The sequence below is a fragment of the Mixophyes fleayi genome, chromosome 2, assembly GCF_038048845.1.
Source record: "Mixophyes fleayi isolate aMixFle1 chromosome 2, aMixFle1.hap1, whole genome shotgun sequence".
In the NCBI taxonomy this organism is placed as follows: domain Eukaryota; kingdom Metazoa; phylum Chordata; class Amphibia; order Anura; family Limnodynastidae; genus Mixophyes; species Mixophyes fleayi.
The window spans coordinates 95,244,584-95,270,619 of NC_134403.1; the positions used below are offsets into that span (position 1 = coordinate 95,244,584).

Genomic DNA, 26,036 nt, shown 5'->3' on the forward strand with positions numbered 1-26,036 from the left:
GGAAACACCCCCTTATGTGGGCACACCTGTAGCGCGGTTGTCCAAGACAACTACCATCCCAAGTCCTAATGCAGCCATGCTTAATGATGGTGTGAACCATAAGGTCGAGGGCGACCTCAAGTCCTTTTTTTAGGACAGCAGGAGCCTCCTTAGCCTTTGCTTGGGTGACCAAGGTTGTGAAATGCTGGTCCAAGCAGCTTACTGAGAGCTTCTTAACTGGCAATGTGCGATCGGAATTGCTCCTGTTAATGGAGCAGATTCAGAGAGCTACAGCAGTGGATTCCAAACTTTTTCAGTTCAAGGCACCCTTAGGGTCTCCAAAAATTTTCAAGGCACCCCTAAGCCAAAATAATTACCAAGTAGTCCCCCGCCTTGCTTACCACTAGCCCAGGCTGAGGACCCCTGTGAGATCTTCAAGGCACCCCAGGGAGCCTAGGCGCACAGTTTGGGAACCACTGAGCTACGGAGTATCTGGGAGAGGTGGCCCTGGACAATGGATTGATTGGAGCATGGATATCTGCCTCTGTGATTTTGGCTTGTTGGACTCTCTGGCTTTAGTCCTTGGAAGCTGATATGGAGTCTAAAGGAAGACTATTGAGTCGCTTCCTTTTTCTGTGAGTGTCCTGTTTGGGCCGTAGCTAGACAATATTTTTAGGTGACCGGAGGAACAAGTGCTTTACTTCCTGTTAAGGTACCAAAAGCTAAGGTGCCTAGGTTTCTCTCCTTTTGTTTCTCTCGTCTGCTAGGTGCCCAGTCACTAAGTCTGCTGATAAGAAATTGGCATGATGGTGTACTGTCCACCTACGATCGCTGATGTTTGAGCCTGTCTAGTTGTCTTTAGGGTTAAACATAAATTGAAGGCCTATCGGAAGAATGGTATAGAGGGGGTAGAGCTACAGTGAACTTCTAGGATGTCTTAAAGTGTCCGCGTGACTGGTCGCTACACTATACCCCAATGTTTACCAGAGTCTCCCAGTGGACTAAGATAAAAGGATTTAGCAATTTAGCAATTTTTGTTACATACTCTCCAGACTGCTGCAACCTCCATCTTGCTGTAATGATATCGTGGTCCCCTACAATCCATTCAAGTAGCCGCTGCAGGAATAACCTCTCTACTCTCCATCATTAATTACTGTAGTCCTACTGAAATCATCTTGCTTTCCATTTTAATTATCTTTTCACTACAAAAGTATTTAATTATGTCCTATCCATTTCCACTTGTTACATCTATTATCACAATCTCTGTTCATACCAACCCTCTGCTCATGCTGACGCTTTTTTTTTTCTCCCAGGTTACCTCTGCTCTCAGGACTACGATCCTTCTTGACTGCGCCCCTGCAAATCTTCAACAGAAAGTCTGTCAAGTATTGTCTCTGCAGGATCCTGCTGAAAGCTCAACTGTTCAAGGAAGAGTTTAAATAGTGCTTGTGACTTGCTTCTCCCAGAGCTGCACTCCATAGGGTGAAAGGACACGTTCTGGAGCGGACTATTATGGGTTTTCTTTTTTAAAGTGTCCGTTCGTCAATCGATATTAACGAAAGAGAAAGCAAGAAAACTAATACAGACAGTTTATTAATTATTTTATTTCTGCTATCAAGCTTCATGTTAATACCCCACCTGACAATGCCTGATGAATTTAGCGCGAAGAGTGATAGTTATGTTCAGTGCTTTTTTTCCCATTGAGCGCTGGGAACGGCGTTCCGGCACCTTTTTTTTTAACTTTTTTTTTTCTCTGCGGTGCTGCTACAGTGCAGCACCGCATCTGTGTGTGTGTGTGTCCTGCTTCCGTTGGCCGGAAGCAGGGCAGCGGGAGGAGCAGCGATCGAACTAAGAAGAGTGCAAAGAAGGTAAGTAATACTGACTACAGAAAGCGGGAAGGGGCGAAAGTAGAAGAGGGCTACAGAAAAACAAAGGGCGAGCAGAAAGAAGGCTACAGAATAGAGGGGGAGCAGAAAGAAGGCTACAGAATAGAGGGGGAGCAGAAAGAAGGCTACAGAATAGAGGGGGAGCAGAAAGAAGGCTACAGAATACAGGGGGAGCAGAAAGAAGGCTACAGAATAGAGGGGGAGCAGAAAGAAGGCTACAGAATACAGGGGGAGCAGAAAGAAGGCTACAGAATACAGGGGGAGCAGAAAGAAGGCTACAGAAAAACAAAGGGCGAGCAGAAAGAAGGCTACAGAATAAAGAAGGGGAGCAGAAAGAGGGCTACAGAATAAAGAAGGGGAGCAGAAAGAGGGCTACAGAAAAAGGAGGGAGGTGGAAAGAGAGGGCCACAAAAAAACCAGGGTGCAGAATAGGGGTGAGAATAGCTAGCGGCCATATGTGAGAAAAGTTGGTAGGCAGCCGCAGCAGGGGACATGTCAGTGTGTAACAGGTGAGTGATGTCCAGTTGTTATGTTTGTTTTATTAAATTAAAATATGGGGCCTCCCCTCTAGATATCCTGCGTTTACTCCATCAGTCATCTGGACTGCAGCCTTGCCAGCCAACCAGGAGGAGGTAGGAGTTATTATTTTTATTTTACAATTGTCAAGTGTGTGAGGGGCAAGGAAGGGAGTAAATTTATGTGTATATATATATATATATATATATATATTAGAGATGAGCGCACTCGGATTTATGAAATCCGAGCCCACCCGAACGTTGCCGATCCGAGTCGGATCCGAGACAGATCCGGGTATTGGCGCCAAATTCAAATCTGAAACTGAGGCTCTGACTCATAATCCCGTTGTCGGATCTCGCGATACTCGGATCCTATAAATTCCCCGCTAGTCGCCGCCATCTTCACTCGGGCATTGATCAGGGTAGAGGGAGGGTGTGTTAGGTGGTCCTCTGTCCTGCTATATCTCGTGCTGTTCAGTTCAGTGCTGTGCTGTGCTGTGCTGTGCTCAGTCCAGTGGTGCTGTGTCCTGTGCTCTGTCCTTCTGAGGTCAGTGGTGCTGCTGGGTCCTGTGCTGTGTCCTGTTCAGTCCAGTGGTGCTGTGTCCTGTGCTCTGTGCTTCTAAGGGCATAGTTATTTCCCCAATATTCCCCTGTGTTTAAAAAAATAAAAAAAAGTTATTTAAAAAAATACCAAAAACGAATTTAATTTTTTTTTTAATTACCACAAAATTTGCACAACCAATCCTGCAGTATAAGCCCATTGGTACTGCAATATTACCAAGTTCACACATTCAGCAGTAAAAGTCCAGTGGTACTGCAATATTACAAAGTTCACACATTCTGCAGTATCAGTCCAGTGGTGCTGTGTCCTGTGCTCTGTCCTGCTGAGTTCCGTAGTGCTGCTGGGTCCTGTGCTGTGTCCTGTTCAGTCCAGTGGTGCTGTGTCCTGTGCTCTGTGCTTCTAAGGGCATAGTTATTTCCCCATTATTCCCAAGTTTTTAAAAAATAAAAAAAAAAGTTATAAAAAATATCAAAATAAAAAATGAAAAAAAAAAAGTAATTATAACCAAATTTGCAAAACCAATCCAGCAGTATAAGTCCATTGGTACTGCAATATTACCAAGTTCACACATTCTGCAGTATCTTGTGCTACATATAATGGAGACCAAAAATTTGGAGGATAAAGTAGGGAAAGATCAAGACCCACTTCCTCCTAATGCTGAAGCTGCTGCCACTAGTCATGACATAGACGATGAAATGCCATCAACGTCGTCTTCCAAGCCCGATGCCCAATCTCGTAGTACCGGGCATGTAAAATCCAAAAAGCCCAAGTTAAGAAAAAGTACCAAAAAAAGAAAAACTTAAAATCATCTGAGAAGAAACGTAAAGTTGCCAATATGCCATTTACGACACGGAGTGGCAAGGAACGGCTTAGGCCCTGGCCCGTGTTCATGACTAGTGGTTCAGCTTCACCCACGGATCTTATCCCTCCTCCTCCTCCCCCCTCCCTACAATAAATTGAAGAGAGTTATGCTGTCAGCAACAAAACAGCAAACAACTCTGCCTTCTAAAGAGAAATTATCACAAATCCTCAAGGCGAGTCCAAGGGTGTTGGTGGTTGTCAAGCCTGACCTTCCCATCACTGTACGGGAAGAGGTGGCTCGGGAGGAGCCTATTGATGATGTAGCTGGCGCTGTGGAGGAACTTGATGATGAGGATGGTGATGTGGTTATTGTAAATGAGGCACCAGGGGGGGAAACAGCTGATGTCCATGGGATGAAAAAGCCCATCGTCATGCCTGGTCAGAAGACCAAAAAATGCACCTCTTCGGTCTGGAGTTATTTTTATCCAAATCCAGACAACCAATGTATGGCCATATGTAGCTTATGTAAAGCTCAAATAAGCAGGGATAAGGATCTTGCCCACCTAGGAACATCCTCCCTTATACGTCACCTGAATAACCTTCATAGTTCAGTGGTTAGTTCAGGAACTGGGGCTAGGACCCTCATCGGTACAGGGACACCTAAATCCCGTGGTCCAGTTGGATACACACCAGCAACACCCTCCTCGTCAACTTCCTCCACAATCTCCATCAGATTCAGTCCTGCAGCCCAAGTCAGCAGCCAGACTGAGTCCTCCTCAATACGGGATTCATCCGAGGAATCCTGCAGCGGTACGCCTACTACTGCCACTGCTGCTGTTGGTCGGTCATCTTCCCAGAGGGGAAGTCGTAAGACCGCTAAGTCTTTCACAAAACAATTGACCGTCCAACAGTCGTTTGCCATGACCACAAAATACGATAGTAGTCACCCTATTGCAAAGCGTATAACTGCGGCTGTAACTGCAATGTTGGTGTTAGACGTGCGCCCGGTGTCCGCCATCAGTGGAGTGGGATTTAGAGGGTGGATGGAGGTATTGTGTCCCCGGTACCAAATCCCGTCGAGATTCCACTTCACTAGGCAGGCGATACCAAAAATGTACAGAGAAGTACGATCAAGTGTCCTCAGTGCTCTAAAAAATGCGGTTGTACCCACTGTCCACTTAACCACGGACATGTGGACAAGTGGTTCTGGGCAAACGAAGGACTATATGACTGTGACAGCCCACTGGGTAGATGCATCCCCTTCTGCAGCAACAGCAACAGCTGCATCAGTAGCAGCATCTACAAAATGGCTGCTCGTGCAAAGGCAGGCAACATTGTGTATTACAGGTTTTAATAAGAGGCACAACGCTGACAACATATTAGAGAAACTGAGGGAAATTATCTCCCAGTGGCTTACCCCACTTAGACTCTCATGGGGATTTGTGGTGTCAGACAATGCCAGTAACATTGTGCGGGCATTAAATATGGGCAATTTCCAGCACGTCCCATGTTTTGCCCACACCATTAATTTGGTGGTGCAGCATTACCTCAAGAGTGATAGGGGTGTGCAGGAGATGCTTGCGGTGGCGCGCAAAATTGCTGGACACTTTCGGCATTCAGCCAGTGCCTACCGCAGACTAGAGGCACATCAAAAAAGCATGAACCTGCCCTGCCATCACCTCAAACAAGAGGTTGTGACACGCTGGAACTCCACCCTCTATATGCTTCAGAGGATAGAGGAGCAGCAAAAGGCCATTCAGGCCTACACAGCCACCTACAACATAGGCAAAGGAGTGGGGATGCGCCTCAGTCAAGCACAGTGGAGACTGATTTCCGTGTTGTGCAAGGTTCTGCAGCAATTTGAACTTGCCACATGAGAAGTCAGTTCCGACACTGCCAGCTTGAGTCAGGTCATTCCCCTGATCAGGCTGTTGCAGAAGCAGCTGGAGAAAGTGAGGGAGGAGCTGGTAAGCCATTGTGATTACACCAAGCATGTAGCTCTTGTGGATGTAGCCCTTCGTACGCTTTGCCAGGATCAGAGGGTGGTCACTCTTTTAAAGTCAGAGGAATACATTCTGGCCACCGTGCTCGATCCTCGGTTTAAAGCGTATGTTGTGTCTCTGTTTCCAGCGGACACAAGTCTACAGCGGTGCAAAGACCTGCTGGTCAGGAGATTGTCCTCTGAAGAGGACCGTGACATGCCAACAGCTCCACCCTCATTTTCTTCCACATCTATGGCTGCGAGAAAAAAGCTCAGTTTTCCCAGACGAGGCGCTGGCGGGGATGCTGATAACATCTGGTCCGGACTGAAGGACCTGCCAACCATTGCAGACATGTCTACTCTCGCTGCATTGGATGCTGTCACAATAGAAAAAATTGTGGATGATTACTTTGCTGACACCATCCAAGTAGACATGTCAGACAGTCCATATTGTTACTGGCAGGAAAAAAAAAGCAGTTTGGAAGCCCCTGTACAAACTGGCTCTATTTTACCTGAGTTGTCCCCCCTCCAGTGTGTACTCGGAAAGAGTTTTTAGTGCAGCGGGGAACCTGGTCAGTGAGCGGCGAAGGAGGTTGCTTCCTCATAACGTTGAAAAAATGATGTTTATAAAAATGAATAATCAATTCCTCAATGAAGTACAGCACTGCCCTCCAGATACTACAGAGGGACCTGTGGTTGTGGAGTCCAGCGGGGACGAATTGATAATGTGTGATGAGGAGGAAGTACACACTGTAGGGGGAGAGGAATCAGAGGTTGAGGATGAGGACGACATCTTGCCTCAGTAGAGCCTGTTTAGTCTGTACAGGGAGAGATGAATAGCTTTTTTGGTGTGGGGGCCCAAACAAACCAATCATTTCAGCCAAAGTTGTTTGGTAGGCCCTGTCGCTGAAATGATTGGTTTGTTAAAGTGTGCATGTCCTATTTCAACAACATAAGGGTGGGTGTGAGGGCCCAAGAACAATTCCATCTTGGAACTTTTTTTTTTGCATTATATGACCAATCAACAGTCGTTTGCCATGTTCAAAAAGTAAAACCAAATTTAAACAAATTCAAGAAATTAAACCAAAAGTAAAATGCCCTGTCATAATTTAAAACAAGAGGTATTGACGTGCTCTAAAACTACTGTATTGTTGTTTATATTTTATAAACACTACACTTGAAAGCTTGAGTCTTTCAATGAAAAAGTAACTGTCCATTACATGAATATTTGCAACAGGGACAATTTTAGGGTTAAGAAAGTCAACTAATAACACTTCGTTGCTGTCTGTCTTTATAAACACTACACTTGGAAGTTGGAGGAGGTATTGTGGCCCCGGCACCAAATTTACTACCGGGGCCACTCCACTGTGCAGTCCATATTTAGGTGTATCAGATATTAAACAACGGTGACAGTTGATGCCTAATTTTTTAATTATATTGTGGCCTCGGTACCAAATTGTATACCGGGGCCACCACACTACGCAGTCAAGATAGATAGATGCGTATCATAGATAAAGTACATTCAGTGGTGTGGGGCAAATTGAAAAATATTCAAAATGCACTGACATTATCAAAAACAAGAGGTTTTCACACGCTGAAACTCCAACATGTATATGATGGAGAGGATGGAGGAGCAGCCGTATGTGCAGTGTAATGCAGACCTGTTGAAGCTTTTTTTTTATATATTTTATTGTGGTGCCCAGTGCCCACTACTCTACGCAGTCCAGATACTATTTTTGGGTGTAATTCAGACCTGTTTAAGGTTTTCTATATATTTTTTATTGTGGTGCCCAGTGCCCACTACTCTATGCAGTCCAGATACTATTTTTGGGTGTAATTCTGACCTGTTGAAGGTTTTCTATATATTATATTGTGGTGGCCAGTGGCCAGTCCTCTACGCAGTCCAGATACTATTTTTGGGTGTAATTCAGATCTGTTTAAGGTTTTCTATATATTTTTTATTGTGGTGCCCAGTGCCCACTACTCTACGCAGTCCAGATACTATTTTTGGGTGTAATTCTGACCTGTTGAAGGTTTTCTATATATTATATTGTGGTGGCCAGTGGCCAGTCCTCTACGCAGTCCAGATACTATTTTTGGGTGTAATTCAGACCTGTTTAAGGTTTTCTATATATTTTTTATTGTGGTGCCCAGTGCCCACTACTCTACGCAGTCCAGATACTATTTTTGGGTGTAATTCTGACCTGTTGAAGGTTTTCTATATATTATATTGTGGTGGCCAGTGGCCAGTCCTCTACGCAGTCCAGATACTATTTTTGGGTGTAATTCAGACCTGTTTAAGGTTTTCTATATATTTTTTATTGTGGTGCCCAGTGCCCACTACTCTACGCAGTCCAGATACTATTTTTGGGTGTAATTCTGACCTGTTGAAGGTTTTCTATATATTATATTGTGGTGGCCAGTGGCCAGTCCTCTACGCAGTCCAGATACTATTTTTGGGTGTAATTCAGACCTGTTTAAGGTTTTCTATATATTTTTTATTGTGGTGCCCAGTGCCCACTACTCTACGCAGTCCAGATACTATTTTTGGGTGTAATTCTGACCTGTTGAAGGTTTTCTATATATTATATTGTGGTGGCCAGTGGCCAGTCCTCTACGCAGTCCAGATACTATTTTTGGGTGTAATTCAGACCTGTTTAAGGTTTTCTATATATTTTTTATTGTGGTGCCCAGTGCCCACTACTCTACGCAGTCCAGATACTATTTTTGGGTGTAATTCTGACCTGTTGAAGGTTTTCTATATATTATATTGTGGTGGCCAGTGGCCAGTCCTCTACGCAGTCCAGATACTATTTTTGGGTGTAATTCAGACCTGTTTAAGGTTTTCTATATATTTTTTATTGTGGTGCCCAGTGCCCACTACTCTACGCAGTCCAGATACTATTTTTGGGTGTAATTCTGACCTGTTGAAGGTTTTCTATATATTATATTGTGGTGGCCAGTGGCCAGTCCTCTACGCAGTCCAGATACTATTTTTGGGTGTAATTCAGACCTGTTTAAGGTTTTCTATATATTTTTTATTGTGGTGCCCAGTGCCCACTACTCTACGCAGTCCAGATACTATTTTTGGGTGTAATTCTGATCTGTTGAAGGTTTTCTATATATTATATTGTGGTGGCCAGTGGCCAATACTCTATGCAGTCCAGATACTATTTTTGGGTTTAATTCAGACCTGTTGAAGGTTTTCTATATATTTTTTATTGTGGTGCCCAGTGCCCACTACTCTACGCAGTCCAGATACTATTTTTGGGTGTAATTCTGACCTGTTGAAGGTTTTCTATATATTATATTGTGGTGGCCAGTGGCCAGTCCTCTACGCAGTCCAGATACTATTTTTGGGTGTAATTCAGACCAGTTGATGGGTTTTTAATTATATTGTGGGGAACACTCCTCTACGCAGTCCAGAAAGATACCTCGTTGCAACGTTTTGTACTAAAAAAAAAAAAAAATATTGTGAGGTGTTAGGTGTTCAGAATAGCCTTTAAATTAGTGGAAATTATTGTGATTGAATGTTATTGAGGTTAATAATAGCGTAGGAGTGAAAATAAGCCCAAAAACGTGATTTTTACACTTTTTAGTTTTTTTTCAAAAAAAATCCGAATCCAAAACCTTAAATCCGAACCAAAACCTTTTGGCAGGTGTTTTGCGAAACAAATCCGAACCCAAAACATCGCGAAAATCCGGATCCAAAACACAAAACACGAGACCTCAAAAGTTGCCGGTGCACATCCCTAATATATATATATAATTTTTTATTTTTTTTCATAAAAGATTAATAAGACGTGAGTTCCGGCACCTTTTTTTTTTTTTACAAAAAAAGCACTGGTTATGTTGTTGCTTGTTATGATGAGGACCAGCAAGTGGAATATATTACCTGACATTGTAAATGGACGTTATCAGATATTTGTGTGTGCTGTTACATATTACAGACAGCTGAACTTTGTAATGTACTGAATATTTGAATATTTTCTAAGAAATACATAATGTGATGTAAACAAAACCTACTGAAAGCAGTTGTTTGTATATTTGAGAGGTAAGGGTTGTTATAAACTAGTTATTTCTTTAACCATTAAAATTACTACATCTTTATTGTTGTTTTGCTTGCTATACTTTCTCAAAAACATCTACATTTTTAGTATATCAAGTCTGTACTTTACCTGTAATTGCTATGCCAACCAAGGTTCCCCCACTAGCAATGGAGGACCCCGGAGGGGGTGACTGATCCATGCAGCTGGCCAGACTAGCACACTCAGGGTGGTAAATTTATTAAACTGCAGCTTTGAAAAAGTGGACATGTTGCCTATAGCAACCAATCAGATTCTAGTTATCATTTATTTAGTGCATTCTACAAAATGACAGCTAGAAAATGATTGGTTGCTATAGGCAACATCTCCACTTTTTCAAACCTGGCTAAATCCCTTTAACACAAAATCATGTCAGCACTCTGGGGTACATTGGTAAAATATAAATGTAAAAGGCGAGTCTGTAGGTAAATAAATAGTAATCCCCCTCTCAGCTGGCTAAATCCCCTTCCAATTAATTCACTTTCAGTGAAAGGGATCTAGCTGTCTCACACTGAGGGGGAAATTCAATTCCCCCTGAATTTGCACGGCATTAAAACTATTACCGTTATTACGGTAGTTTTAACCCGGCTTTCAAGCAAAAAGTCAGCATTGAAACTACCGTAATAAAGTGCATTAGGTAATAACGTGTTACTTTTACCCATAACACAGCCAATTGAATTCCCCCGAGTGTGCGATTTCCCATGCAGTTTATGTACATATGCTTAAGGGGATTTAGACACATCACTGTAAGCAGCCTAAATACCCTTCAAATTTAGGACCTGACCACCAGGGTAGGGGTAAAAGGTACCTTCATTGAAGGGGATCTAGCTGGCTCACACTGGGTGTGCCATTTCCCATGCAGTGTATGTACCAGGTACCTACGGTGAAGGGGATGGGCATTGCTTTTTACAAACTGGAGCTATTATTATCGTCACAAGAATAAAATAGACCCAAGAAAATCAGTGGTCCAAATGTATGTGGTAACAGATACGGAGGTCGATTCACCAGTGTAAGATCTTCCATAGATCTCCGTGCATTTCCCTTGCAAGGTCTTATATTTCCCGAAAACCTTTGCGACCGGCAGTGGGCATGCGCTTTAGGTAGGTTCTCATCCTTAGCTGTGGAGCCATTTGTGTCTCCGAGCGCTGTTTCCCGGCAGGCTTAGCGGTGCTTCGGCCTGGTTTCTCCTAACTCTCTCCCCTGGTAGTTTGTTGTCGGTGCTGCGTCACGATCGCTCCCGGAAGCCGGGACCGGCGGTGGCCGCAGTGGTGGAAGAAGAAAAAGAGGAGGAGGGGGAAGGTGGAGCCGCGGCGGCAGCTGTCGGGGAAAGCGGCTAAAGACGGCGGATTTCGCCGTGCTCTAGCGGTCGGTCGGTCCGCGGCACTGGGAGACGCCGCAGAGCTCCCAGTAGCGGCCACCAGACACACAGCGGTCACGGCCCGGGACTCTGTTGCAGGCGGCGGACGCCGCCGCTACCGAGCAAAGATTGGTGAGAAGTGATTGATAATGGCAGATCTGTTGTATACGGGATACTGGAGAGTTACTGATTTGTATATGTTATGCTTTTACTTCAGCCTGTAGATGGATGGGGATATATATATATATATATATATATATATATATATATATATAGAGCTCCGTTGTTCTACCCATGTTGGTACTGGCTTCTTTTTGACAACGTGTTTAAGGTAGTTTTCCAGCTGTTAAAGAACTACAAGGCCCAGCATGACTGTCTAAGGTCTTGGTGTATTTTTGCACTTCTAAAGATTGTGTTGTTTTTTTTTTCTGTTTGTTTGTTTACTACCAAACTGGTAGGTGTGTTTTTTCCCTTCCATTCATTGAATGGGTTAATTACATGTTTACGCCCCATTATTGTAGAATTGAAAGGATGTCTTAAAGTATTTGTGTAATATAATTGAACTCTCTCTTTAACTTACTATTATATCAACTATTATTGATGAAAGCAAGATGGTGTGATAAGGCAGCTGGGTGGACCAGAAGTTATCGGTTATCATTCCCGCTTTACAGCGCAGGGCCCCTGTGCTGTACTGCAGTACCCCAGGGGTACTGTAGCGTGGTTAAATATTCTCTGTCAAATATTGCAGTGCTATATAAATATAAGGAAAACTAGGAAATGATTTGTAATCTCTGGACTCTCGAGCGTAATGTGGCCTGTGCACAGTTGCCGTTACTATGGTAATAGTGCACATTATTACTTTTAGGGGCATAGTCAATTGTTAGCGTTACTCGCAAAAGTAACGTGACTTGTGCACTATTACCATTATTACGGTAATAGTGTGCGTAATTACCGTTATTACGGTACCTTTAATGCCGGCTTGCTGCTCGCAGCTCAGGGAGCTGCAATCTGAAATCCGGTTCAGAATTACCGTAATACCGGTAATATTTTTAACGCCGGGGGAAACGCTGACAATTGAATATACCTCTTAGTATGGTAAAAGTGGGCATTATTACCGTTGTTACGGTAATTTCAACGCTGACTTTTGATCGGGGTTCAGGGAGCCGCAAGCAGAAATTCGGTCTAAAATAACCATATTAATGGTAATAGTGCGCAGGCTGCATTGCTCTCGAGAGTAATGCGATGTATTGAATCTGCCCCTAAATGTTCTCATAACAAAATATTGCTATTTTAGGTTTCGCATTCAGGTTTATGATGTGCTTCCCATATATGTGTAGTATATATGTAAACAAATTTAATGACTTTTCAGGTCAAAAAAAGTGAATACTGGTGTTTTTCTGCCACAGTATAGAAATGAGTCTGAATCCGGAAAGCAAAAAAATACAAACAAACAAAAAACCCTCCAGTGACTGTGTCAATACTAGTGTTGCCATTCCTTTTTTTGGAACATATCTTTTTCCATTTTTGCGTTTTATGTGCGTAAACGCATTGGAAAAGCCTATAGTAAGCGTAAAATTCTAGTAAAATGTTTTAACAGGCATTTTTAAATGCAAGAAACTTTACCAGTCTGTGTGGTGTAAACATGACTTCACTAGACTGTACTTTATATTTTCAACATTAGCATATCAGTGAGCATAGCGCAAGTGTTGGGCAAATGTTAATTGTTGAAAGTTTGTCCTTTTGAAAGGCTTTTGTATTAACTTCTATAAAGTCACACTTGAATTGTGTGGTTGAAGCTAGAAATTAGTTCAGCAAGTAATTTTTTGTGGTGTTTGTCACTTTGTTTTCAGTTCCTAGCAGTAACAGATTTTTCTCTTTTGTGGTATCTGTCGAACAATATTCCAATATAACATGTCAAAATAGTAAATTTCCCAGTAGGCAATTATTCCCAGTGACCCAACCAGATCAACTAATGTACAATTTTTTTTGCATTAAAAAAAAAAATGTGGCCTAGAATTATCACTTACAATCTGTACAATATTTGTGTGTTTTCTCCTGTTTAATGCAAAGATGGGCAAATCTCAGTAGCCAGGTAGCTAATATGCTTGTGTGCTTAACGTTGAGAAGTCTTTTCTCTTGGTGTAAATGGATGTGCCTCTTTCTTGACTTCTTTATAGTTCCTGCCTGCTTGCTCGTGGATTTGTCTGACATCTGAAACCTACATTATTTTGTACAACTCTTATTTAATGCATCAATACAGTGCTAAAACGAAATTAGACAATGATAATATCACAAAGGGTATTGGTTTTGTAATTTGACTCAACAGATTTGATTTTTGAATGTTTTTTTTTGACATATAAAGCAATATTTTGATCCTATTACTGGTGGTTGGGTCTAAACAATATTTCAGCACAATGTTTTCTTTTCCATTTTTTTTCCTGAATTTCTGCTATGTCAAGTGATTAGGGTCTAGTAGGTCAAAATATTTTCTTTTTCTTTTCATAGGTAAGAAAAAGAACAAGATGTCAAAAATCCGACGGAAGGTCACAGTAGAAAATACCAAAACTATATCGGATAGCACATCACGTAGACCTAGTGTTTTTGAGAGGCTTGGACCTAGCACAGGGAGTAGTGCAGAGGTGAGGAGAATGCAGAAACATTCTTTAACTGATACTTAAAGAAAATGTATGGCCGAATATCCTATTGGTTTTAATTCTGAAATTATGCAGCCAGTAAGTCATTTCCAGTGCTGCCAAAATGTGAGCCTGCAGAGCAAATACATTTTTTGATTATGTGCTGTTTTTACTGGATGAAGTGGATGTTTCTGCGTGGCAAGATGTTGGTAAGATGTGTGAAAGCTTGCCTCTTGTAATAGTAGAGCAGGCTGCAACTGGGTTAATTGGAGTATTCCTGCTCAATGTGGGCTTGGCACGTTCAAGTGCCTTGTATTGTGCCCTTATGCAAAAACAAGATGTTTTTTTTTTGCTTTGCATGACAGGCTATTTAAAGGAAGTTGAAAAGTGGAGAGAGTGCTTTTCCTGGATTGTTCCTTATAGCACTTTCTGCAAAATTAATTGATATTTCTAAGTCCTTTGAGATCGGACCATTGCCTATACTTTCTATGAGATAACTTTGGTACCTTCAAAATTGCTAAGTACATTTATAGATGCAATTATACCAATTTAATAACATCCAATAAGCAGTCTTGATGTGCCCTCATATGAGTTATTTAAAATGTAACTGATACTTGAAGGAGAACCATGTAAATGTTGGCAATGACAGGATAGTCCTAAAGTGGAAGTAGGCAGTACATTGACGTGATGTCTACGCTTTCCACGTGGACTTACAATCCATCAAAAATTAGCTATTTCTCAGGGTAGTTCACAAAAGCAGAATATGGGTTTGTACCTATGTGGACGCTGTAAAGTAAATGCCCTATGGATCTGCATATTTACTGTTCATAAATGATACCTATTATTTTGTTTCCTTGCAAATGTGTAACTTTACAGACTTACAAAGTAGCTATTTATACAGTTTCACTACAAATGTCATTGTCACGTTCTTCTTGGTATTAATATAATAGTATTATTGTATAATACACATGGCCCGTCTAATAACAGTTCAGCTAGTATAAACATATTTTAATCTGTGTGATGTCTGTATATGTAGATTTCCTTTTTGAATGCCCTTAGAACGTGTGACCTCTTTAAGAGGCTTAGCCTCTGGATTCACCTCTCTGCAAGTGGTCAGCCCCCTTTGTTTTTACTCTCAATGTTTTTAAGGGGCATTTGTATTCAACAGGGTATATGGTGTTGTTAATTCAACATAATGGTTAATTGACTTCTTATGATCAAAACTCAACATAGACATGGCAGCAGTGTAATAACATACATGTTTTATATTTATAAAAGAACATAAAAGCTTATCTAAACACGCAGTACAAATCGGTCAGGACCTTGTGCAGTATTGATGCTTTAAATTCTATAACAAAATTAAGTGGGGAGGGTGCATTTTCTTTGCTCTGTTTTTTTAATTTGTATACTGAAAAAATGACAGATTCACTCTGTGTGTTTTTATTCTTCCAAAGTGCAACTGCTTTTGGGAATCAAAACTGCATTGAATTGTTTCATCTTTCAAACCAAGTGAAGGGCAGCACGGTGGCACAGTGATTTGCCTCACAGCGCAGAAAGTTCTGGATAAACAAAGTTGGCAAAAAGTCAGTAAATTTTTGCCTTTTATACACTTTTTAAGTAGGTCTGACACTCCATTGTTTTCAGAAGCCAGATTCACGGGGAACTTTGCACTGTTAGGCAGCAGATTCCATTTCAGGCACACACAACTTTTTAACATTGTCAAATGACTCTTCTTTAACTGTAGCCCGAGGATTTGGATTTAAAACTTGGATCAGGCCACAAAAATTGATAAGTTGTTAAACTGAAGCATTTGTTGATATTGTAAAAGCAGAAAATGGCAATGCAAGTGCTTAATGTGGAAAATGAGCTGAGTATGTGTTAATTACATGTAAATTCCTCCTTTGTACATTTCAGGTGACGTCCTTAGTACACATTTTTTTCACAAGTTTTAAAATTGTAGGAAAAATGGAAGAAAAGAGTGTTCAGTGGTGGTTAAGTGGATTCATACCAACATTCTTGAAGTGCTACTTGATGCCTTTTTCAGACATGAGCGATCGTAGTAGTCCTAGAGGAGACTAGCTTGATACCTACTCCTGGGAACTGATTTGCCTCTACCCATTGCTCCTGTAAGGCATAAGGATTACTGGGCCTCCATCACATCGTCATTGTGTTTGTGTTTCTTTGATATAGATATATTGTATCAGAGATTTTGTAAAAATGATTGCATGAAGTTACTGAATTGGTTTTGCCATTGTTCATAATTGTAGAAGGCATCCAGTGGAACTTCAAGGAATATCCAGATAAACTTGTTTATAAATCTTTTTTTATATATATATATATATATATATATATATATATATATATATATATATATATAAAAATACACTTCTCCACCTTTGCTGTGCACTTTGAAGTATTTGAACATTGGGTGCTCCCCCACCCCACATTTATCTATATCGTTTCATTTAGTCTGTGTTCTTTAAATCTAGATCAGCTGTTCTGCAAACACCAGTATTAATCTTTATGTAACAGCTGCCACTTGCAGACATTAGGAAACAAAGAATGCTAATGAAATCATATTGTGAACAGCATTTAAGCACTCCATGGGCTCAGTGTTCCATAATGACATTTTTTGGTAGTTGGAAAGTCTGACTGTATAGCTCCATCATAACTCATGTACCGCTTCCACAGCCCTTCCCAGTGAAGGCTGCCACGCTGTATGAATCTCCTTCAGGGAAATCTAACTCTGCTCTAGTACTTCTGCGTTTTCTTTAACTGCTCTTGTTTTATCGTATAAACATTAAAATATGATTACTAGGCACCAGTGAGTTTCTGTACTGATCCACTTTGAAAAATCCTTCAGATGCTTGGGATGTAGCTAGGGCCAAACAATGTAGTTAAAACACACCAACCAATACAACAAACAGTTTCTCCTGATCCTCACATTTGCATTCACACTACCAAATCCGGTCATGTCCCTTTTCTCCAAAACATGAGCTATAAATCACCATTTGCTTCTAAATTGTCCCAGAAGTGTGTGTGTGTGTCTACATTAGTAACTGTCAATGTTGAATGTTTCTTACAGCACTGCTGCTTTTCAGAAAGGGCCTTATGGGGCATATTCAATTGACGGCGGGGCGGGATCGCCGAAAATCCCGCGCTCCAAAAATATTACCGTTAATACGGTAATCCTGCGCATAAAAACCGTTAATACGGGTAATTTACTCGCTGGATTTCAGCTCGCAGCTCAGGGAGCACAATATTTGATTTAATGAAGATGTTTATACTTTATGTTCACCTGTCTCTTCATGACATACAAACTTGCATCAAACTGGCTTACAGCACCACTTGATTACTTTCATTTTTGTTTGCATGCAATCATGCCTAACAGCCTGTCCACTCTTTTATTTTCATGATGATGAAGCCACAATCATACAGCCGCTAGCTTAAAATCAACAGGGTTACAGCAGCAGCTATCTACAAACGTTTTCCTCACAATCCACATTGACACACACTTTTTTTTTTTTTATATTTATTTTTTGGTTTAGTATCGTCTTGTTCATTCTACTTGCTTTCTCCACTGGAGTGGGCCATGCTTTTATTAGTGATTAAACAGACTGTTTATCTTTCTATTTTGAAGTCTCTATCTATAATATAAATGTCTAGTGGCGTGTGTTAGTCTGTCTGTCTGTCTGTGTGTGTGTGTGTGTGGAAAAAATAAAACCAAGCTGCAGCGCCACCTGCTGGGCGGAATTATACACTGACCTACTAAATTCTTAGTGTGTGTGGAAAAAAAAATTCAGAAAGGGCTGAAATTTGGTATACTAAGATGTTTTTAATTTGTTAATTTAATTTGTTAATTGTTAAGTGTTTATAAAGAGTTAAAATATATATATATATATATTTCTTGAAGGAGAAGTGACAGTTGGGAGTGGTTGGTGGTTGCCGGGGGTGACAGTGGGGAGTGGTTGGTGGTTGCCGGGGGTGACAGAGTGAGAAGAGTGTGATACTCAGGACCGCTGAGAGAGATCCCTGTGTCTGGATAGATGTGGCGATGAAAATGAAGGATGAGGTGATGGAGAAGAATGATGAGGTGGTGACATGTGGACAAAACCACGTTAAAAAAGGGCGATTACGTCAGGAAGTAACGCTCTTTCCCTGAGGAGGCCTGGGCTATGGCCCAAATGCATGACAAGAACCTTTTTAACACCTTAAGTAGCTTGATTTGACTAGAATGCATGAGTATCATGCACGGGTTAACTTGTTCTAAATAAAAAAATAACCTACACTAAAAACCCCAAACAGCATCATTGTCTTCTGTAGTCCAAATGAAATATTGAGTTTTATTTTGTGTTCACTCATTCTGAATTGTCAGTCTTGGTGTGATACATCATGATGATACCTGCTAACTGCATGCACTGCTCCCATTCATTTCTGGACCATGGACAACACAGGGATGGGGCAAGAGCCTTGGTGGAACGCCAATAGGCTAATCGGGCAGAGTCGGGTTCTCTGGCACGTAAATGCCAAGTAAGCCAATGTCGCATCAAGGCTTAAACTATCTTTTTATTATTTTTGTATTGAATATTTATAAATAAAATAGAGCAATTGTGGTCCAGAATAAAGAAACGGAGACAAAAGGGATAAATATAAGGTTATACAGACAGATTACAAGATCAATTGCATGCTTAAGCCATGATAAAATGTGGGTTTCAGATTACCAATTTATTGCATATGTTTTAATATTTGCTTAGCATATATCTTTATATTACTTGAAGAGGTGAAATATTTTAAACCCGTCTTGAAATGTGTTAATGATTCTAGCAAAGGGAGGGGGAAGGTTCACAGTGCTGTGCTATAGCTGCTCCAACGGCTCTTAATATGTGACCAACATGTAATTGTCATAACGTTGAACCTAGCGCTGCTTCATTATTATCCACTGTAGGTGCAAAGACATTCTAGAAGAATGCTTAAACTAATTAAGAGTTACTATGCATTCTTCTTTAGCTATAGGACATTGATCATTTAATTTTTTACCAGTAGTAAATTATGTTCTTGTGTTCAGTTTCAGTAGATTAATGTTTTTAAATGAACAATGTATAAACAGATTGGGTACATACATAGCTCGGTTAAAATGGAATATATCTGGAATGTGTGCCCTGGCTTTATGATGTTCAATCTATGCCTAAGGAACCTCCCTTTTTAAAATGCATGGCAATAGAAGAGGTTGTGTTTATAGAAGAACTGCAAACATACCACCAAACACCCTCATCTAAGATCCCAAGGGGATTTTCTGTTTTTGTTGCATTCCACTTATCTTAAAAGTGTTTAGACTATATATATATATATATATATATATATATATATATATATATATATATATATATATATATATATATATATATATATATATATAAATTATTTTTTTTAAGTTGAAATAAAATACACACATGTACATAAGGAGAAGTTAGACACTGTTTTCAAATGCAGTTTGCAGTTCCTGGGTTTCTTAGGTTATTAAATCCCTAATCCATTTTCCATTTTTTTTTTTTATTTTTTTTTTACACTTTTAAATATATAACCGCAAGTAAAACACATTTAAATAAGAGTATACATGGTCCCTCAAATTGTGTAACACCAGTAGCCCTCTTTAGTAGGCACCTTTGTCTTACACACTATGCAACACTATGCACACAGAACCTGCCCTTATTGCAGTGCCATAATGATGTAAAATTTACACTTATTTATATTGCATTCCAGTTCAGGTTGCACACTGCACTTTATTTAGACGTTGGAGCAAATCCTGGGAAAAGGTGTAAGTTTGCATCTGAAAAAACCCATGGGCTGCAAATTGCACTTTATACCTGGAATTGCTTCTAACTAAATGAGGCCCTATGTCCCTATTCACTCGGCAACACTCTGCTATTATTATTGTGACAGAGTATTAAAGGATTACAGCTTCACAGCAATTATTTGGCTCTCTTCCAGAACTATTGCTCTGATTTGTAATATGCATGTGGCGTGAGCAGCTGTGCATAATACAGACTCTGAGTCCTGCGAGTCTTCCTCCATCCTTGCATGGCCTACAAGACTTCTCATTTTTATAATCTAATGTACAGGCGATGTGGTGATCCTTCTAAAGGGCAGGACTGCTACTAGCTTCCCAAGTAACGAAGCATTGCAAGTCCCTAGAAATGGAAGTGCTGTAGGCTTATGATTTTTTTTCTCTTGCATCCAGTTGGGGGGCACACAAATACCAGTGGTGGAAGATACTTCAGCTTGGACACTGGCACTTTAAAAATTTGCACAAGCTTTGCTCCTTCCTCCTGTAAACACCCCCCCTCCCATATTTTTTTTTTATGAACTGCCAAAGGATGCTGCAGTCTGGCTTTATTTTTATTATTTGGAGGATTCATTAATTTTCTTTCTTTTACATTGGAGACTGCGGCTGTGGTCATTAGACTATTTCAGCAGGGAAGTTGTCAGAGCTCCAGAGTGGGCTGGGAGGCACCATTCCAGGTGTCTTCTTCTGTAGGAACATCTTTCCTGGGGGCGGGGGGGGGTGTCACTGTAACTGGGTGAGTGCTTTCATCTTTCACGGTGCTCCAGGTAAGAGGGGAAAGGCAGTGTTATGGTCAGCCTAGGAGTGCCCTGGGGTGCTCAGACAGGGTGTGGTGGGGGCACCCTGCAGTACGATATCCAGACACTGGGTGTGGCGGGGAGGGGGTGGCTCTGGCTGGTCGCTGTGGGAGGGTGCAGCTCCCTAGTAATCTGAGTCTGGTGACTCTTCTTTTGCAAGTTAGATGGACATGGAGTGTGTAGTTTTTGGGTTTTTTTTTGTCTTGTTTTGTTTGCAAGGCTTAATTTTACTTCTGAATTGGGTAAGATCATTAGCCAGCAAAGGAAAGAGTCTGGTTTTAAGATGTCAGTTTACCTCCCGTGAATGGCAGTTTAGAAGCACACAGGCTTGGGCTGCTAAGACACATGCAGTTAGGCCCACAGACAGTCTGCATAAGGAGTGTTCTATCTACGCAGCGGATGTTTTGTGGGAGAACAACTGCTTCTCTACCTGGATTAGTGGTTCCATTTCAGATTCCTTGGTGAGGGGCATCATGGATCGAAGATTTGACAGACCAATTCAGCACTCCACCCAGATGTGTTTTTGCATCAGAAAAAGCGCCAGGCCATAAGTATGATGTTTCCAGTTGGAACTGAACACTTTTTGTTTGTTTTTTTTATATTCAAATCTTTTGGTTAAATAAACAAAAAAAACTGGTGCTTTCGGACCGTTTTGAACCACAAGTTCCTCAATGCTTTTGTCCTGGAAATTTTCAAAATGGAGTTAAGATCCTTCATCACCATGAAACAAGACATGTTCATAGTATGCATGAATGTCAACAATGCCTACTTGCATGTTCCCATTTGGGAGGCCATCAATGCCTTTTCAGATTTGCGGTTAGGTCACACTATTTCAAATTTCTGACTATTACATTTGGGCTGACAACAGCCCAACGGGTCTTTACCAAAATTATGGTTGTCATGGTTGCCCTCCTGAGCTCCACAGGTGTGATGATTATCCCTTACATGGGTGATCTGAATATTGAGACAGAGTCTCCAACTTTACTCCAGAAACATTACAGAGAGGTGACAGATTCTCAAGGCCCATGGTAGATTATAAATTACAAGAGATTCAATCTCAGAAGATTGTTTTTAGGCCTGCTTTTCAACATTCCACAACAAAGTATGTTTTTCCCCAGAGGACAGGATAGGCTAGTAAGATTTCTACTGGCGCTCGAACGATTGTCTGTTCACTTTTGTATGAAGGTCCTGGGAAGATGGTGTCAACTCTTGAAGCCGTTCTCAAGACTATTCCAGATCAAACGTTTCTAAATGCACCACCATTTGGAACGACTGCTCATCTGTCTCCAGAGGTACATAACTGTTTTTGTTTTTTTTTTATGGCTGAGGGACGACAGCCTGAACAAGGACATTTAACAACGGACACCATTCTTAAATGGTGTGGGCAGTCTCAATTAACGGTCGGTTTTAAGGTCCGTGGTCCTCTTTCCTGTTAAAATGTGTTTTTGCATTGAAATGATCAGTTCTGCTTTATTCTTTGCTTGGTGCTTTGGTTGAGCAGATCTGTTAAGCAGCTACTTGGTCCTTTGCGCACACTTTTATGAAGTTCTGCAAGTTTAATTTTTTTCACGTCCCACAATGGCCAGACATTCTGCAGTGAGCATACCCATCCAGAGGGGCAGCTTTGGCACGTCCCCATGGTGTTAGTTTCCCCCATTTGGATATAACAGAAAACTGGGGTGTATTGCATTTTAATTTAATTTTTTTGTTGTTGTTTCTTTGCCCCTAAACCCCCCACCCCACCCTCCCCTGTGGTTTTAACATTTGCCTCTCTGGTTATTCTCTTGTTTTGCTGTTTTTATATGTTGTCGTGTGGTTCTTGGTAACAATAACTCCCTTGTCTATAGGATGGGGGTATAGATTAGGGTAGTGCAAAGCTTTGAGCTAAACGTTTAAATTGTCAATGTCCAAGATGGCGTCTCTATAAGCCACGCTGTTTGTCCCCCAATGGGTTCATAGAAAAGGATTTATCGTAAGTATAAAAAAATCCTATTGTTCCTCTGACATGTGATTATTCCCATGCAAATAATAATTATGCATGAGACTGACTTGGAGTGGCCAAATTTTGCAAGGCATCAAGGATATGTGTTAACTCTATTCTTGAGCCCCTACATTGCTCCTTTATTGCACCTAATGAAAACCGCTTTAGCAAAATAAACAATGTAATATATACCAAATTTACACTTTTAAAGGTATTAGACACAAAGTACTGGCAGCTGCAAGCAGGCCTGTGGTTGAGGCAAAGTTAAATGTATTCTAATTGGTGTCTGTTTAGGAAAGCAATGTATCAAACAATTTTACTTAATATTGTCTTGTTCGTTCCCCTTTAAATTATTTAGAAGTTTGAAATGCAATGTCTCTATTTGCACTATGCAATTGCATCTACATACTAGTCTGGTAAGCTGTGTATAAATAACTGTTTTGGCAGAATAGTTAAAATTGTATAAAGAACAGCCTGCCATACTAATTATATAATTTTTTTTTTTTCAAAGCAAACTAATTTAGTACTTCTCATATTTTAGACACAATGTCGTAATTGGATGAAGACTGGGAACTGTATATATGGTAACACCTGTAGGTTTATACATGGCCCTTCACCCAGAGGAAAAGGCTATAGTAGTTCATACAGAAGGTAAATCAAACCAGAACTTGTTTTTACTTTATAATATACTCTAGAATAATACTATGTGTATGTTTTTGTTAGTAGTTTCTAAGCTTTCGTTTTATACACCCTTTTACTTCCAATAGCTGTAAAGATGAGGCTGTCCTGTCTCAAGTACACTGCGAATGTGAAGTTGAGATTATTTCCAGGTTGAATTGGGCCTGTCCTTCCAAATTAAGTTGTAGTATTTAAATAATGATCAGATCTTCCCTGAAAAGGTGTTTCCCGTTTAATTTGCATAAACATTTGTATTGATATGTTTTGTGCAGGGACTAAGTACTTGCTCCATTTAAATACACAATAAGGTGTCCTTAACTTTGGAATGCTGGCACTTCCTTGGGAAGGGTGCTGGTCAATACAGCAAATCGGAACTTTTATGGAATAGAACTGGACTAATTCAGTCTTGCTGCATTGGCTGCCTGCACATAAACAGTTTGGTCCAGTAGTAGGCAACTACATTGGATGCAGGAATGAGACCTACCCTAATTTGTCCATATGGGCAATACATTGGGGTCTATGCATCAATCTGATCAAGCACTTAAATCATGTGGAAACAGCTGTTTACTATGGGAACCATGGTGTTCTGCAATGCATAAAGCTTTGATAAGCTTTGCATTGCGCATAAAAGTAACGCCATCTCAAGATGGTGTTAGCAGGTGAAGCAGAATCTTTGGCTTTGCAGAATCCATTATAGTGGAAGTGCTGTGTGTATGCGAACTTCCTTCTTTCAACAGCAGTGCTAAGCTGCCGGTAAAGAGGAAAAACTAATCTCAACTGAGGGGTCACTTTGGGGCACTCGGAGTAGCCCCGGAATGATGCATTTGAGCGGTGCTTAAATATGCATTGCTGTGATTTGCAGAGATGCTCATGTAGTGGCACCGCATTACATTGATACATAGACCCCATAATTCCTTTAGTAGTGATAACCTGCCATGTTCTATTGTAATGAATAGTCAGACTACTAACATTTTCAAGCTAAATTTATATCTGCTAAAATTTCCAGTCCACTTGTAAAAATATGTTTGAAATAACTTTAAATATATATTTTTCCCACAGAAACAAATATTAATAACCATTTTTAAATAATTGTATCCGTTTGGGGGATATGAATTTAAATACAATGTTTTTATAAAAATTCTTTGCTACCAAAAATCTAGTTTCTTATCCTATGGGGGACACAGACTCTTGGGTATAGAGGGTCCATCTAGTAGATTTAACACTTTAAGAAATATGTTCTAAGACTGCAACTCTTACCCCTTCTTTATCACCTTCCTGTAGGGAACTCTATTTGTTTTCCTTAGTGCCCACTGGAGTATGGTGTATTTTTAATTTTTTTTTTTTTTTTAATGATTATTATTTTGTCTCTCTTCCCATTTTTTTGACAGAGCTGCTTTTAGTTGCATTGAACATATATTTATTTCTCATTGAACTCTTTACCTAGTGCAGTGGTCAGTGGCATCTACACAGCCTCCTTGGCTGCAGAATGCCTGGATCAGGTTGAGGAAGCATCTTTACAGTGCTTCCTTCTATCGTACACCACTCGCTACGAGGGACTCCTTAGAGAGGGTTCAGTCAGGTAGTGACCAGTAGTACTCTGCGCTGGTCAGCACACTAAAGGTGTGGTTTCATGTGTCTGAACTCAATTCTGACTTGAAGAGTGGACCTGCAGTAGTGGTCAGCCCTTGACAACTGGGGCTTACAGAGAAATGCAGGGCTTCAGGTGCTTGGTAAGCGGATCAGTTGGGGGTTGCCGAATAAGGCAGTCTCTTCACTAGACATAGTCTTGCCAGTAGGAGACCATCCTCTGGACAATGTCCATGTTTTGTTCTGCGCCCTGGGAGGAGGTGTTAATTAAAGGTTTAGAACCTCCTCATTGGCTGGGCTTCATCAGAGAGGGAAGCTCACCAAAATAAATACAGAAGGACCTACAGCTCTGACGCTCCTTTTGTATATCCCTTTTGAAGGGAAGGATTTCGAAGAGGGTAGATTTTCTCCCAAGTTCTGCCTGTCATTTTTCTCTCATTTAAAGGATTCACTTTCTATTTGAGATTGTGTACTGTAGCTGTCACTTCGTCTCAATCTTTACCTGTTACGACTGATAAAGGGGGAGTAAGTCTAGAGCTGAATCTGGTAAGATGGCATCTGTTTGGTCATTGATTAACCTTAAGGTACAATCGGGTGTATCCGCTTATGTGCAGTGTGCAAGGATCAGACTGCGTACTTTTCGTAGGTGATGATAGCTGATGATTCGGTCATTCGAGACATCAAGGAATCGGCAGTGCCTTAAAAAAAAAAATGCTGTTTAAAAGGAAGACAAAACTGTGGATTTCCTCTCCACTTTCCCCTCAGTTGGAGGATTTACTATGAAGCGTGTTGACAGAAACCTGAATGCAAGCTTGATGTATTGCACAGACTGCTGACCTTTTATCTCTCCAAGGGGATATGGGTAAATGGGAATCCCCACCCAAGGTGTATGCCCCATAGCATGTTTGTTCAAGACCACTTTTATTCCAAATGCTGCAACCTTTAGGCTAAATGTTCTAGACAATCCTTAATTTCAGCCTTGGTGGTCTATGTGTGTCTCCAAGACCTCAAGTCTAATAGAACTCCCATGTCCCCTACCTTCTTCAGGTAATGTCTTTGGCTCAGAAATTTATAAGATTAGCCAGTCCACAGGGGGAAAGCATTTCATTCTGTCCGTTAATGCTAAAAGCCTAGGGGTACTAAGTTTCATTACGCAAGAAAAGCAAAGGTCCATTGCCCAGTGGACAGTCCTCCAAAACTTGTGGAGGGCCACAAGGAGGGAAGCATCCAGCGTTCAAACCCTCAGAAAAACAGCTTGATGGGTAATCTACCCACCCAGCAGCGTCTGTGTTGTGAGACCATCTATTTCTCTTCCAGGATCAGTAGTCCTCTCAAATATTGAGATAAACGAG

The 26,036-nt window shown here is 40.9% G+C and overlaps 1 protein-coding gene across 5 annotated transcripts in view; it reads left to right on the forward strand.

Moving 5' to 3' along the window:
• The first annotated feature begins 10,940 nt into the window (after positions 1 to 10,940).
• Positions 10,941 to 26,036, forward strand: part of ZC3H13 (zinc finger CCCH-type containing 13) — a 77,105-nt gene continuing 62,009 nt past the window's right edge. For 2 of the 5 annotated variants that reach the window (XM_075199724.1, XM_075199725.1), the window contains exons 1-3: positions 10,941 to 11,298; positions 13,672 to 13,805; positions 22,961 to 23,070. In XM_075199724.1, the coding sequence (XP_075055825.1) occupies positions 13,689 to 13,805; positions 22,961 to 23,070 (227 nt within the window). In that variant the 5' untranslated portion in view covers positions 10,941 to 11,298; positions 13,672 to 13,688. Of the gene's footprint in view, positions 11,299 to 13,671; positions 13,806 to 15,253; positions 15,383 to 22,960; positions 23,071 to 26,036 lie in introns of those variants that run through there. The other 3 variants (XM_075199726.1, XM_075199728.1, XM_075199729.1) reach the window with 3 other exon arrangements.